The sequence below is a fragment of the Pristis pectinata genome, chromosome 7 (genome assembly GCF_009764475.1).
Source record: "Pristis pectinata isolate sPriPec2 chromosome 7, sPriPec2.1.pri, whole genome shotgun sequence".
In the NCBI taxonomy this organism is placed as follows: domain Eukaryota; kingdom Metazoa; phylum Chordata; class Chondrichthyes; order Rhinopristiformes; family Pristidae; genus Pristis; species Pristis pectinata.
The window spans coordinates 40,732,955-40,745,609 of NC_067411.1; the positions used below are offsets into that span (position 1 = coordinate 40,732,955).

A 12,655-nucleotide genomic window follows, 5' to 3' on the forward strand; every position below is an offset into this window, starting at 1 on the left:
CAATAAATAGACTGCAACATAGTGAGTACTGTAAAATACTGTTTCGTTTTTCTTAATATTATTGATTATGTGAAACCATACGTAACTCTTGACCAACCAGCATATTTGATGAACTGGAAACCTCCCCCATTCCCATAGATATCAGATAGTAAAGCTTTTACTGTATCTCCTTTTATGGATCAATGTCAAATTTAGTTGGGTAACCACTCTTGAAGTTTTGCCACATTTGGAGCATGGAAACAGGCCCTTTGGCCCAACTCATCCATGCCAACTAAGATGCCCATTTAATCTAGTCCCAGTTGCCCATGTTTGGCCCATATCTCTCGAAACCTTTCCTATCCTTGTACCGGTCCAAGTGTCTTTTAAATGTTGTTACTGTACCTGCCTCAACCATTTCCTCTGGCAGCTTGTTCCATATACATACTACCCCCTGTGTGTGGAAATAGTTGCCCCTAAGTTTCCTATTAAATCTTTCCCCACTCACCTTAAGGTGCTTTGCAAAGGCATGTTGTTGATTACCAGTTGCTGGCACACAAGTGCCATGTCATTGGGGTGAAATGGAAGCCTGGAGTCTCCAGATGGTGGATGGGTGATATCATCACATCCTGCACCATTGTTTCCATCGGCCTGCCTCTGGGTTCTTCAGCACATCCTGACCCTGAACAGAACCTAAACCAGGCACATCTCCTAGCCCAGAACTGTTGGTCATAAGTATAAAAAGCCATGTGTAAATCCAATATAGAATTCAGTGAAATATCCTTATTCCTTAACAGAAGTTTTGCCTGCACCAATCCAGGAGTTCTGAGCACCGTAATCTTATTTACTGATATGATGACTCATGGGCCATTGCTTTGCTGTTGTTTGCTAACTGATTATTGCTTCAACAAAAATATTCTTGTTATTCACTAACCTAACTGTGTCTTTTCTCTTCATGTTCCTGATAAATTGAAGTTTATGACACTAAATAAGCCTCATCATTAATCATCCATACTCTCTTCATTCAGGCAGGAATTCTTTATCCCAGGACTGGTTGACACCCACATCCATGCCTCCCAATATCCCAAAATGGGATCTTGCCTGGATCTGCCACTTCTTCAATGGTTAATCAAATATACCTTCCCTGTTGAAGCCAGATTTAAAGACCTGAAGTTTGCAGAGGATATGTATACCAAAGTAGTGGTATGTACAGCTGTACTGCATGTGAGAAAATTGGCCAATGCAGCATTAGGCTATTTCCCGTCGGGTAAAGTAGGAGGTGCATGCAAGTTATAATTTCTGAGCAGCAAGTATTTACTGAACCCAGATGCTAGTGTTGTTTGGCCCTTACTCCCATAGGCATTTCTTCATTGTTTCTGCCTTAACTAACATTTCATTCTTTGTATTTTAACACCTTGCTTATCCAGCAAACACAACATAAAAATAGAGACACAAGGGAGTGCTCATGCTGAAATAATAATTTGAGCTATAACTTTCAATCATCTAGCAGTAATACAGTTCGGTTAATAACAGGTTTGTAAAGACATTGATCAGTTGATACCTTTCAATGTTTCATCCAGCCTTATTGCCACAATCACACATAATAGGACACTCATAAACAAGGATCAATATCCCAACAAATATTTATCATTGGGATTCCACACCATCCCCCCCCCCCCCACCTCACCATCCATCGCCGCCACCACTTCACCACCCAAACTTACCACATTACTCCCTGCACCTGGGAGTAAAACTTGCTTCTGCTTACCTTCCCAAACTGTCTTGCATCACTTGAAGATAGATGTAGATAGGAATTGAGCAACCATTCAGTCCCTTGGGCCTGATCTGCCATTCAATGAGATACAGACCTAACTCCACAAATCTACTTTTGCCCTATGTCCATGAACAGCTTTTAACTAAATACAATCCATCAGCCTCAAATTTTAAAGGAACAATTGACTTGGGATCACAGACTATTTGCACATTTTTACCACCCTGTGACTAGAAATGTATTCAAACAAAAATGTTTCTAGACTTTCCAAAACTGGAAATAGGATAGACAGTGAAATTATCAGTTCCCTTGAAATCCTGAAAACTTAAATCAAATCGCTTAATTGTTCCAAGGAGCACAGACCTAGTCTGTGCTGTCTCATAATTTTAAATCTTGGAGACCAGGTCTTATTATTCTGGGAAAGCTACATTGCATTCCCTGCAAGGCCAAACTCGTAGAGTTATACAACATGGAAACAGGCCCTTCGGCCAAACTTGTCAATGCCAACAGTGGTGCCTATCTACAGATTAGAATTTTAGAATTGATCCCTCCTAAAGTGTCCAGAAATCCTTGTAGTTCCTTGGGTATTGCCTAAGCAGGGCTCAGTATAGTTCTGAGTATCTCCCTGAAAGTGAGAGTTGTGGGCTTTCACCTCCATCACTTCAGCCATTCTGCTGAGGTTGCTTTACAAAGCAACATTTGTGCAAACAAAGGAAGTAACCCTCAAAATGGGGTAGGGAAGTTTCACAAATCACTAAAAGCAGTGATACAGATTAATAAGGCCATTGGAAGGCTAAAAAGAAACCAACAACTGAGGTTCAATTCTAGAGGAAAGGGATTCAAAATCAGAGAAGCTGTTTTTCATTTGTGTTGAAACTTGCTTTCACCACACTTGGAGAATGGTGTTGCATGTTATAGAAAGAATATAAAAGGACAAAAGTATGGATAAAAATATTCACAAGGAGATACCAGATCTGAATGTTAGACTATCAGACTGAATGGGCTGGGACTCCTTTCACCAGAAAAGTGGTTAAAGGGTAACTGATGAAGATCTTGAAGGGTCTAACCAGGTTGATGGAGAGAAGATGCCTCCATTTATGGGGGAGATCAAAACTCATCTGTAAACATTAAATGGTCACGAACAAATCCATTAATGAATTGTCCTAAGATTGTTTGGCAAGCCGATCACATATCCTTGTGCTTATAAAGACAGTAAGTTTGTGTAATGTTTATAGAGTAAAGCACTATCTATTTACAGCAGCACGGTAGTGTAGTGGTTGGCATAACACTATTACAGCGCCAGCGATCGGTGTTCAATTCCTGTCACTGTCTGTAAGGAGTTTGTACGTTCTCCCCGTGTCTGCGTGGGTTTCCTCCGGGTGCTCCGGTTTCGTCCCACATTTCAAAGACGTACGGGTAGGTTAACATGGGATTAAATGGGCATCATGGACTCGTTGGGCCAGAAGGGCCTGTTACTGTGATGTATAAATAACGTAAACAAATTCTGGAGAGATTTCTTTATGCAGTGTTTATAATCAGCTGGAATGTTTGAAGAAAATAACAAGGATCCATTTAAAGGGAAGCTGGATAAACACGCAAAGGAGAAAGGGGTGGAAGGTTCTGCTGATGGGGTGAGACGAAGAGGGGTGGGAGGAGGTTTGTGTGGAACATAAACCCCGGTACAGACTAGTTGGGCCAAATAGCCTGTTTCTGTGCTGGATTCAAGAATGATTCCAGGGATGAGGGGCTTTAGTTGTGTGGATAGTTCCAATTGGCAGAGTGGTCAACAACCAGAACAGAAGGAATAAAGGTGATTGGTAAAAGCACCAAAATTGACAAGCAGAAAATCTTTTTTGCTCTCTGGAAAGTGCTGCTGGAGGGAATAGTGAATAGATTCAATGCTGCCATTTCAAAAGTGGTTGTAGAAAAATTAATACAGGGTTATGAGGAGAGTAGGTGACAGTGACAGCAACTGTACTGCTTTCATAAAACCAATACAGACTCGATGGGCTGAATGTCTTCCTCCTGCACTGTAACCTTCCTGTGAAACTCTGTGTAAAAACAAATGACGATAAATTCACCCCCAGCTGGTTTGCTCAGTGCATTATATGGCCATATCACAGTGAACCTGGCACAGTCACTAAATTTTTTGGTGCATTTACTGCAATGGATGAAGGAAGAATTTCCAGGTAACATTCTTTGCCCATCAGTGATGTTCTGTTACTCAGGTAAGGGAGAGTTTGGAAAGGGAGAAGAAGAAATAAAGGTTCCAGTGCAAAAAAAAATGAACAAGCTTCTTACTAATAACAGCTTCATTATTCCACAGAAAAGGACACTGAGAAATGGTACAACTACTGCATGTTACTTTGCAACCATCCACACTGACTCATCATTAAAGCTTTGTGACGTCATTGGTAAGAGGCTTGTCCCTTCATTTCTCCCATTCCCATGGAATGAATAACTCCATTCATTTCATAGACAGCAGCCACACAATCCAATCGTTTTCTGCACTGGTCCACCTTTGTAAGATGTCAGAGTCCAAGTCGAGTTCATTGTCATATGCACAAGTATATGTATGCACAGGTGCAATGAAAAACTTGCTTGCAGCAGTATCACAGGCACTTGGATAAGACATAAAATATTCATTAGAAAAACATAAATTAAACATAAATTATTCACAATTCTTACAAGAAAGAACACAATTAGAACAAAAAAAAAGACCATTGTAGTGCAAAGTGTTGATATACTGAGTTAGTGATTAGGGTTGCGCAGGTTAGTTCAAGTACTGAATGGTTGAAGGGAACTAGCTGTTCTTGAACCTGGTGGTGTGGGACTTAAGGCTTCTGTACCTCCTGCCCGATGGTAGCTGCAAGAAGATGTCATGGCCTGGATGGTGGGGATCTTTAATGGTAGATGTTGCCTTCTTGAGGCAGTGCCTCATGTAGATGCTTTTGATGGTGGGGAAGGATGTGCCATTGATGTATTGGGCCAAGTTCACTGCTTTCTACTGCTTCTTACATTCCTATGCATTCAAATTGTTGTACTAGACCATGATACAAACAGTCAGGATACTTTCAACAGTATATCTGTAGAAGTTTTAGTGTTGGGTGACATGCTGAACCTCCTTAACCTTCAAAAAAATTAAGAGGCTTGAATGCCGCCTTTGTGATTCCTTCAATGTGCTGGGCCAGTCATCCGATATGTTAACGATCAGGCTGCTGACCCTCTCCATTGCCGATCCACCAATGTAGACAGGTGCACGGTTTCTTTTTTGACTTAATACTGTCCTTAACCTCCACAGTTACCCATAGTTGGCTCATCCCTCCCCCAATGAGATATATTTTCACTGAGCATCATGAATTATTTCTTTAAAATGTCTATCACCATGTGCCCACAGTCTTCCTGATCATTTATTTTCCCACTCTGCTTTAACCAACTCTCCCATTCCATTGTAATTCCCTTTATTTAAGTTAAACATAGTTGTTTCCAACCCTAGATTCTTATCCTCAAACAGAATATGAAAGTCGAACATGCTGTCACTAATTCCTATGGAATCGTTTACTCTCAGATTATTTATTAAACCTTCCTCATTACTCATTAGTAGATCTTAACTTGACATTTTCTCTGGTTGGCCCATAGCATATTGTTCTAAGAAACTATCTCAAGTGAATGCTCCGAATTTATTCCCAATAGCTCTCGTTTCAACTTGATTAACCCAATTTACACGAAAGTCAATGTCTCTCATAATTATTGCACTGCTCTTTTTACATGCCCCCATTATTGGTTGATCTACACCCTTTCCTACACTGTTTGGGGTGCATACACTACTCCTACCAGTCTCTCCTTTGTTTTTTTGTTCTCTATGCAAATTGACTCAACATCTCCTGAGCCTAGGTCATCTCTCGTATCTGTAATTATTTTGTCCCTTATTAATAATGCTGTTCCACCAACTTCCCCTTCTTGTGCATCCTTCCTGAAAGTTAAATATCAAGTTCCCGGCTTTGACCCCTTGCGTCCATATCTCCTTTATGGATATTCCCCTTCATCTTGTGCAGTTAGTTCATCTACCTTATTACAAATGCTTCATGCATTTGATACAAAGCTTTCTCGTCTTGCCTTTTTGCCATTTTTAATCATATCACTTTTTTTTGTACTGTGGCACTATCTTCCTCTCACCCTTGATACCTCTGCCTTCGCATTTGACGGTGCTTTCTTTCATTCCTGTCCTTGTTTCTCTCTCCCTAGTTAAACTGCTTGGGTTCCTATTCCTCTGCCGTTCCAGTTTAAACGCTGCCCAACAACACTGGCAAACACCCCCACCAGGACGTCGGTGCTGGGTGGGGTGGAGTTTGACGAGATGGAGAAAGGATTGTGTTGGAATAGAGAAAGGAGGTCAGAACAGGGATCGAGACCTGAGGAAATGGGAGGGGGAGTGGTGCGCAGAGTAGCGGGGCAGCTAATTAGTGTCTCTGAGAATATTGGCGGGGATTGGGAAGCTGGTCGGTGGAAACCATTCTGGAAGAGAGAAAAGTCAAGGAAGTGACCCAGCCAGACTGTGGTACTTGATACCGTAGTAGTTGCATTGAATGGTATAGATGCATGTAAGGGCAGGTGAGAAGGGAATAGAGAGCTACACTGGTGGATTTGAAGGGGAGGGACAGGAGCAGCTTGAGTGGAGCATCAAAGCTGTACGGGTCAAACAGCCAGTTTCAGCCAATGAAGTAGTCTTGAAAAGTAGTCAAAATAGCAGACAATTTAGCTTCCACAAACTCCATTGTAATGACCCTTCATAATGTTCTTGAGGGATATGTGTCTATGAGGACACCAGGGAGAACTCTGCCATTGAATATTTGATGCTTGTTTTATGTATCATCAGGAAAAAACACAGCATTTCCAACAGTACAACAATCCCTCAGTACCGCACTGTGGGTCTCAGCTCTGCTCAATACTCTCATTTCTGGAGAATTGAACCCACAATCTTCTGCCTTCAGGGCAGGAGGGAGCTGCTATCTGAGCCACCTCTATTGCAACCATAGTTAATTAGACTTGAGCACAAAAATGTAGACTGACACTCCACTGCAGTACTGAGGGAGGTCTTAAGGCTCTCCACTGCTTTCTCGAGAACATACCCAACCAGTTCCCCTCCACTGCCACCCTCCTCCATCTGGCAGAACTGATACTCACCCTCAACAACTTCTCTTTTGGCTCCTCCCACTTTATCCAACATCCACTATGTGGAACAGTCCATGTTCCAAGCCTACACCGGTAACGCTCCCCACCTCTTTCTCCACTACATTGACGACTGCATTGGGGCTGCTTCCTGCACCCGTGCTGAGCTTGTCAATTTCATCAACTTTGCCTCCAGCTTCCACCCTGCCCTCAGGTTCACTCGGTCCATCTCCGACACCTCTCTCCCCTTTCTGGATCTCTCTGTCTCCGTGTCCGGAGACAGATTAACCACAGACGTCTTCTACAAACCCACTGACTCCCACAGTTACCTTGACTGCTCCTCTTCCCACCCTGTCACTTGTAAGGATGCCGTCCCCTTCTCCCAGTTCCTCCACCTCCGCCTCATCTGTTCCCATGACGAGGCTTTCCACTCCAGGACATCAGAGATGTCCTCTTTTCTTCAGTAAACGGGGTTTCCCTTCCACCACTATCAATGCAACCCTCACCCGCATCTCCTCCATTTCCTGTACCTCAGCCCTCACCCCATCCCCCCTCCCCCGACGTAACAGGGACAGGATTCCCATGTACTCACCTAACACCCCACGAGCCTCCGCATCCAACGCACCATTCTCCGCAACTTCCGCCACCTCTAATGGGATCCCACCCCCAGGAACATCTTCCCCTCGCCCCTCCTCTCTCCACTTTCCACAGGGATCGCTCTTTCCGTGACTCCTTGTCCGCTCATCCCTCCCCACTGATGACCCTCCTGGCACTTGTCCCTGCAACTGTACTCAGGGCCACACTTGCCCCTACACCTCCTCCCTCACCACCATTCAGGGCCATTGACAGTCCTTCCAGGTGAGGCAGCACTTCACCTGTGAATCCGAGGGTGTCATTTATTGCATCCGGTGCTCCTGGTGCGGCCTCCTCTACATCGGTGAGACCCGACACAGATTGGGTGACCATTTCGTCGAGCACCTTCGCCCCGTCCGCCGCAAAAGCCAGGATCTGCCGGTGGCCACACACTTCAATTCCACATCCCACTCCCATACTGACATGTCCGTCCACGGCCTCCTCTATTGCCACGTTGAGGCCAGCTGCAGTTTGGAGGAACAACACTTCATCTTCTGCCTTGGGAGTCTCCATCCTCACGGCCTCAACATCAATTTCTCTAACTTCTGGTAACCCGCCCCCTCTTCCCCCCCCCCTCCTTTTTTCCCCTTCCCTTTGTTTTCCCTCATTCCTGTTGCCCCCTCACCCCTTCTCTCTCCTTCCCTACCCTCATGACCTGCCCATCCGTTCCCCACCTCCTTCCCTTTATTCCATTGTCTACTGTCCTCTCCTACTGGATTCCTTCATCAGCCCTTTGCCTGTTCTACCTATCACCTCCTTAGATCACTCCCTTTCATCCCCCCCCCCCCCTGCCCCCGCACCGACTTACCTTCCCCCTCTCACCTGGACTCACCTATCACCTGCCAGCCTCTGCTCCTCCACCTCCCCCGCCCTTCTTATTCTGGCTTCTGCCCTCTTCCTTTCCAGCCCTGATGAAGGGTCTCGACCCGAAACGTGGACTGTTTATTTCCCTCCGTAGATGCTGCCTGACCTCCTGAGTTCCTCCAGCATTTTGTGTGTGTTGAGTACTGAAGGACTGCTGCATTACTGGATGGGCAGCTTTTCAGATGACTGTTTAACCTGAGGCTGTGTCTGCCCTCTGAGGTGGACATGAAGGTCCTATGAACTATCTTGAAGAACAAGCGAGTTCTCTCTGATGTCCTCATCTCTACAACAGGAATGACTCCAATGAGCTGCAGTAACAAAAGGGAGACATTTCTAACTTTGAGTAATTAGTGCTTACTTTTTTTATTCTTTGATACAGATAAATTTGGTCAGCGAGCTTTTGTGGGAAAAGTTTGCATGGACATTAATGACATTTATACTGAGTACAAAGAAACAACAAATGAATCAGTAAAGGAAACAGAAAGGTAATGTGTTGCTTCTGAGTCTCTCTGGTTTATCAAACACAGCAACTTTCAAACAAGTCCTTGTCCATATACTCAGTGACTAAATAGTAACCATTCTGGAGATCATCCCAGGCTGGAAAGTTTAACCTCATTTTCTGGCTGATTCTTGCTGTAGTACAGCCCCTGTAATTGATTTTTCCTGCACACCTTTGCTCAAAAACATGTTTATATCATCTCCTCATAAGGGTTCAAAAGGATCATAGCATGGTGAGGTAAAGATCAGCAAAAGTTCAGCCCTTAAGGGCTGAGAAAGGAAAAAGCATACCGGGGAATGAGGAAACTGCAGCAAAATTTAATCTTGCGTATCTGTCTTCACAGAAGAAGAGCAAGTAAAAGTGGAAGACTACAGGTTGAGGATAAAAGGGAAGTTCAAACCAGTTAAAACTCATAAAAGATCTTGCACTGAGAAATTAGTGAGACTGAAAGCTGCTAAATCAGATCTTGATGAGCAGCATCCTGGGATTTCAAGGGAGATAGATGTGGAGATGGTGGATGATTGCCATTTTCCAAAATTCCATATTTCTAGAACAGTTTCCACAGGTCAGAAGGTAGCCAATGTAACTCCACTATTTAGGAATGGATTGCGTGAGAAAGTAGGAAACTAGAGTCAGCCTGACATCAGTAGTAGTAAAATTGTTGGAAATGATTAATAAGAAAGTGGTAGAATGGCACATGGAAAATTGTAACATGAATGAGCAGAGTCAATAAGGAGTTATGAAAGCAAAATCATGTTTGACAAACCTTTTGGAATTTTTTGAGGTTGTAACTAGCAGAATAGATAAAGGCAAAACAGCTGGACTTCAGGAAGGCCTTTAAGGCACCACACAAAAGATTATTTAACAAAATTAGAGTGCTGGAATTGGGAGGTAATATTATTGGCATGAATTGAAGATTGGTTAATTCACGGAAAACAAAGTAGAAATAAGTTGGTCATTTTCAGGTTGGGACGCTGTGGCCCATGGAGTTTGATAGGGGATTGGTGCTGGGCCCCAGCTGTATGCAATCCATATCAATGATTTGGATGAGGGATCAAGTGTAATATATCCAAGTTTATCAATGATGCAAAGGTAGGTGGCAGTGTGGGCTGTGAGAAGGGCCCAGAGAAGCTTCAGTGAGATAAGTGAATGGGCAAGGACATGGCAAATAGGAAAAAGCATGGAAAAGTCTAAGGTTTGAAGCTATTTCTGGCTCTTAGTTGTGTGATATATTCCATACGTAATGCCACCCAATCACTTGTATTCTTGAGAAAATCTAACTGGTAGAAAATTTAAAAAAAAACAAACAGAAAATGCTCAACAGGATAGACAGCATCCATGGAATGAAGAATAGAGAAGGTTGAAGGCCTTTTGTCAAAAACTGGGAAAGTGAGAAAACAAATTAATTTTGAGTTGCAGTGAGAGCAGGAGAGAGAGAGAGATAGGAGAAAGGGATTACAGTAAAACTCTGATAATCCAGTGGTGATGCAATACTGGATGTACTTTCTATTAATACCCCTACACACTTTAAGTTGACTTTTGTTTAGATGTTACATAGTATCATTATAGAGTGCGGGAAGTGAGTGGGAAGGGAATAGGGCAACATTACTCCAGTGAAATTTGGAACCATCAGGATTTCTGGATCATTGGATGGTAGAGTATTGCAGTTTTACTGTACCTTCATAGGGTGAGGTCAGGGCTGATGAGGTGATTTCACTGTTTACAGAGCCTTTTGATCAATAGATGAATGAAAGATGTTAGTGAGCATGAGAAAACAAAGGGACATGTTAAGGCTGTGAAATGCAGGTCAGAGCAATTGCTGAGCCATGATACCAAAAGGCGAATGTTGGAAATGCCCAGCAGATCCAGCAGCATCTGTGGAGAGAGTAAAACTGAGGTAATGTTACAGATGGAGCACCTTGCAGCAGAATTGACCAGTTCTGATACAAACAGAAAACACATTGTGTGAAATTGCTGAATTCACCACCGAGCTCCAAGGGCTGCAACATGTCCAGGCAGAAGATGAATTGCTGTCCCTCAAGCTTACATTGGATCTTACTACAACCATGCAGGAGGCCACAGACAGTTAGATCGGAGTGGGATGGGGAATTGAAGTGACAGACAACAGAAAGCTTGGGTGCTCTGAAAACCAATTGGTTTAGTTGCACCTCAGAGAGGTATTTGAGTCTCCGGTAATGGGAAGGTAAAATAGAAGATGCTGCAACTCTCTCATTTGCATGGGAAAGTGCCATGAGACAGGAAGTAATATGTGGGGATAGGAGAGTGGACAAGGGAGTCACAAAGGGAATAGTGACTTTGGAATTCTGAAAGGGAGGAGAGGTGGAATCTCATTGAAGCTGGTGGAAAATTCAAAGGATGATCTGTTGACCACCAAAGCTGGTGGAGTGGAAGATGAAAGCCGGGGATCTCTATCCTTGTCTGTCCAGCAGGGGAGGGGTGAGAGAATACTCATTGTATATCTTATATAAGTCAAAGCAACATGTGATGCCAGCATTGAATTTTTATTATTCCTCACAGATTTGTTGCTGAACTTGCCAAACGGAAGGTAAGAAAGATTGAGCTATTTTGGCTCATCCTTCTCCTTTTTTTGTTTCTTTTTCCTTTCTCGTTTTGTATCATTAGGCATATCCCTCAGCCTTATCAGTAACAGCACGTTACGCATACAAAGAAGCTTAATCCAATCTTTAACTGCCCTTTAACTGCCACATTAAGTATCCTGGCTCAACCTTATCAGAGATTTGGATTCTATCAGAGAAATTCTGTTTGTTTCTCCCATACCATTCCACACACCTTCCTGACTTGGAAATATATCTCCATTCCTTCACCATCACTGGGTCAAAATCCTGGAACTCCCTCCCTAATAGCCTTGTGGGTATACCTACACCTCAAGGACTGCAGCAGTCCAAGAAGGCAGCTCACCACCACCTTCTTGAGGGCAATTAGGGATGGGCAATTAAATGCTGGCTCAGCCCACATCCCTTGAATGAATATATAAAAAAAACCTCTTGCACCTTCTCTGCTATCTATACTAACTTGGTTCTCTCTTTCCCAGTTCAGATGAAGAATCCCAGACCTGAAACATTAAGACAATAAGACCATAAGAGTTAAGCCATTCAGCCCATTGAATCTGCTCTGCCATTCAATCATAGCTGATTTTTCTTTCAACCACATTCGCCTGCCTTCTCCCAGTAACCCTTAATCCCCTTGCCAATCAAGAACCTATCAGTCTTTGCCTTAAATATACATAAAGGCTTGGCATCAACAGCCCTCTGTGGCAATGAATTCCACAGATTCACCATCCTCTGGTTGAAGAAATTCCTCCTCATCTCAGTTCTAAAGGGATGTCCTTTTACTCTGAGGCTGTGCCCTCGGATCCTAGACTCTTCTACTAATGGAAACATCCTCTCCACATCCACTCAATCCAAGCCTTTCAGTATTCAGTAGATTTCAATGATAGCACGGGAGTGTAGCGGTTAGCGTAACGCTTTACAGCACCAGCGACCCAGGTTCAATTCCAGCCGCTGTCTGTAAGGAGTTTGTACGTTCTCCCCATGTCTGCGTGTGCTCCAGTTTCCTCCCACATTCCAAAAGACGTACAGGTTAGGAAGTTGTGGGCACGCTATGTTGGCGCTGGAAGCATGGCAACACTTGTGGGCTGCCCCCAGAACATTAGGCAAAAGATGCATTTCACTGTGTGTTTTGATGGACATGTGACTAATAAA

At 43.5% G+C, this 12,655-nt stretch overlaps 1 protein-coding gene across 1 annotated transcript in view; it reads left to right on the plus strand.

The window, feature by feature from the left end:
- Positions 1 to 12,655, plus strand: part of gda (guanine deaminase) — a 49,724-nt gene that overhangs the window by 5,369 nt on the left and 31,700 nt on the right. The window contains exons 3-6 of the mRNA XM_052019598.1: positions 1,005 to 1,179; positions 4,074 to 4,161; positions 8,793 to 8,898; positions 11,451 to 11,478. Of these exons, the coding sequence (XP_051875558.1) occupies positions 1,005 to 1,179; positions 4,074 to 4,161; positions 8,793 to 8,898; positions 11,451 to 11,478 (397 nt within the window). The remainder of the gene's footprint in view (positions 1 to 1,004; positions 1,180 to 4,073; positions 4,162 to 8,792; positions 8,899 to 11,450; positions 11,479 to 12,655) is intronic.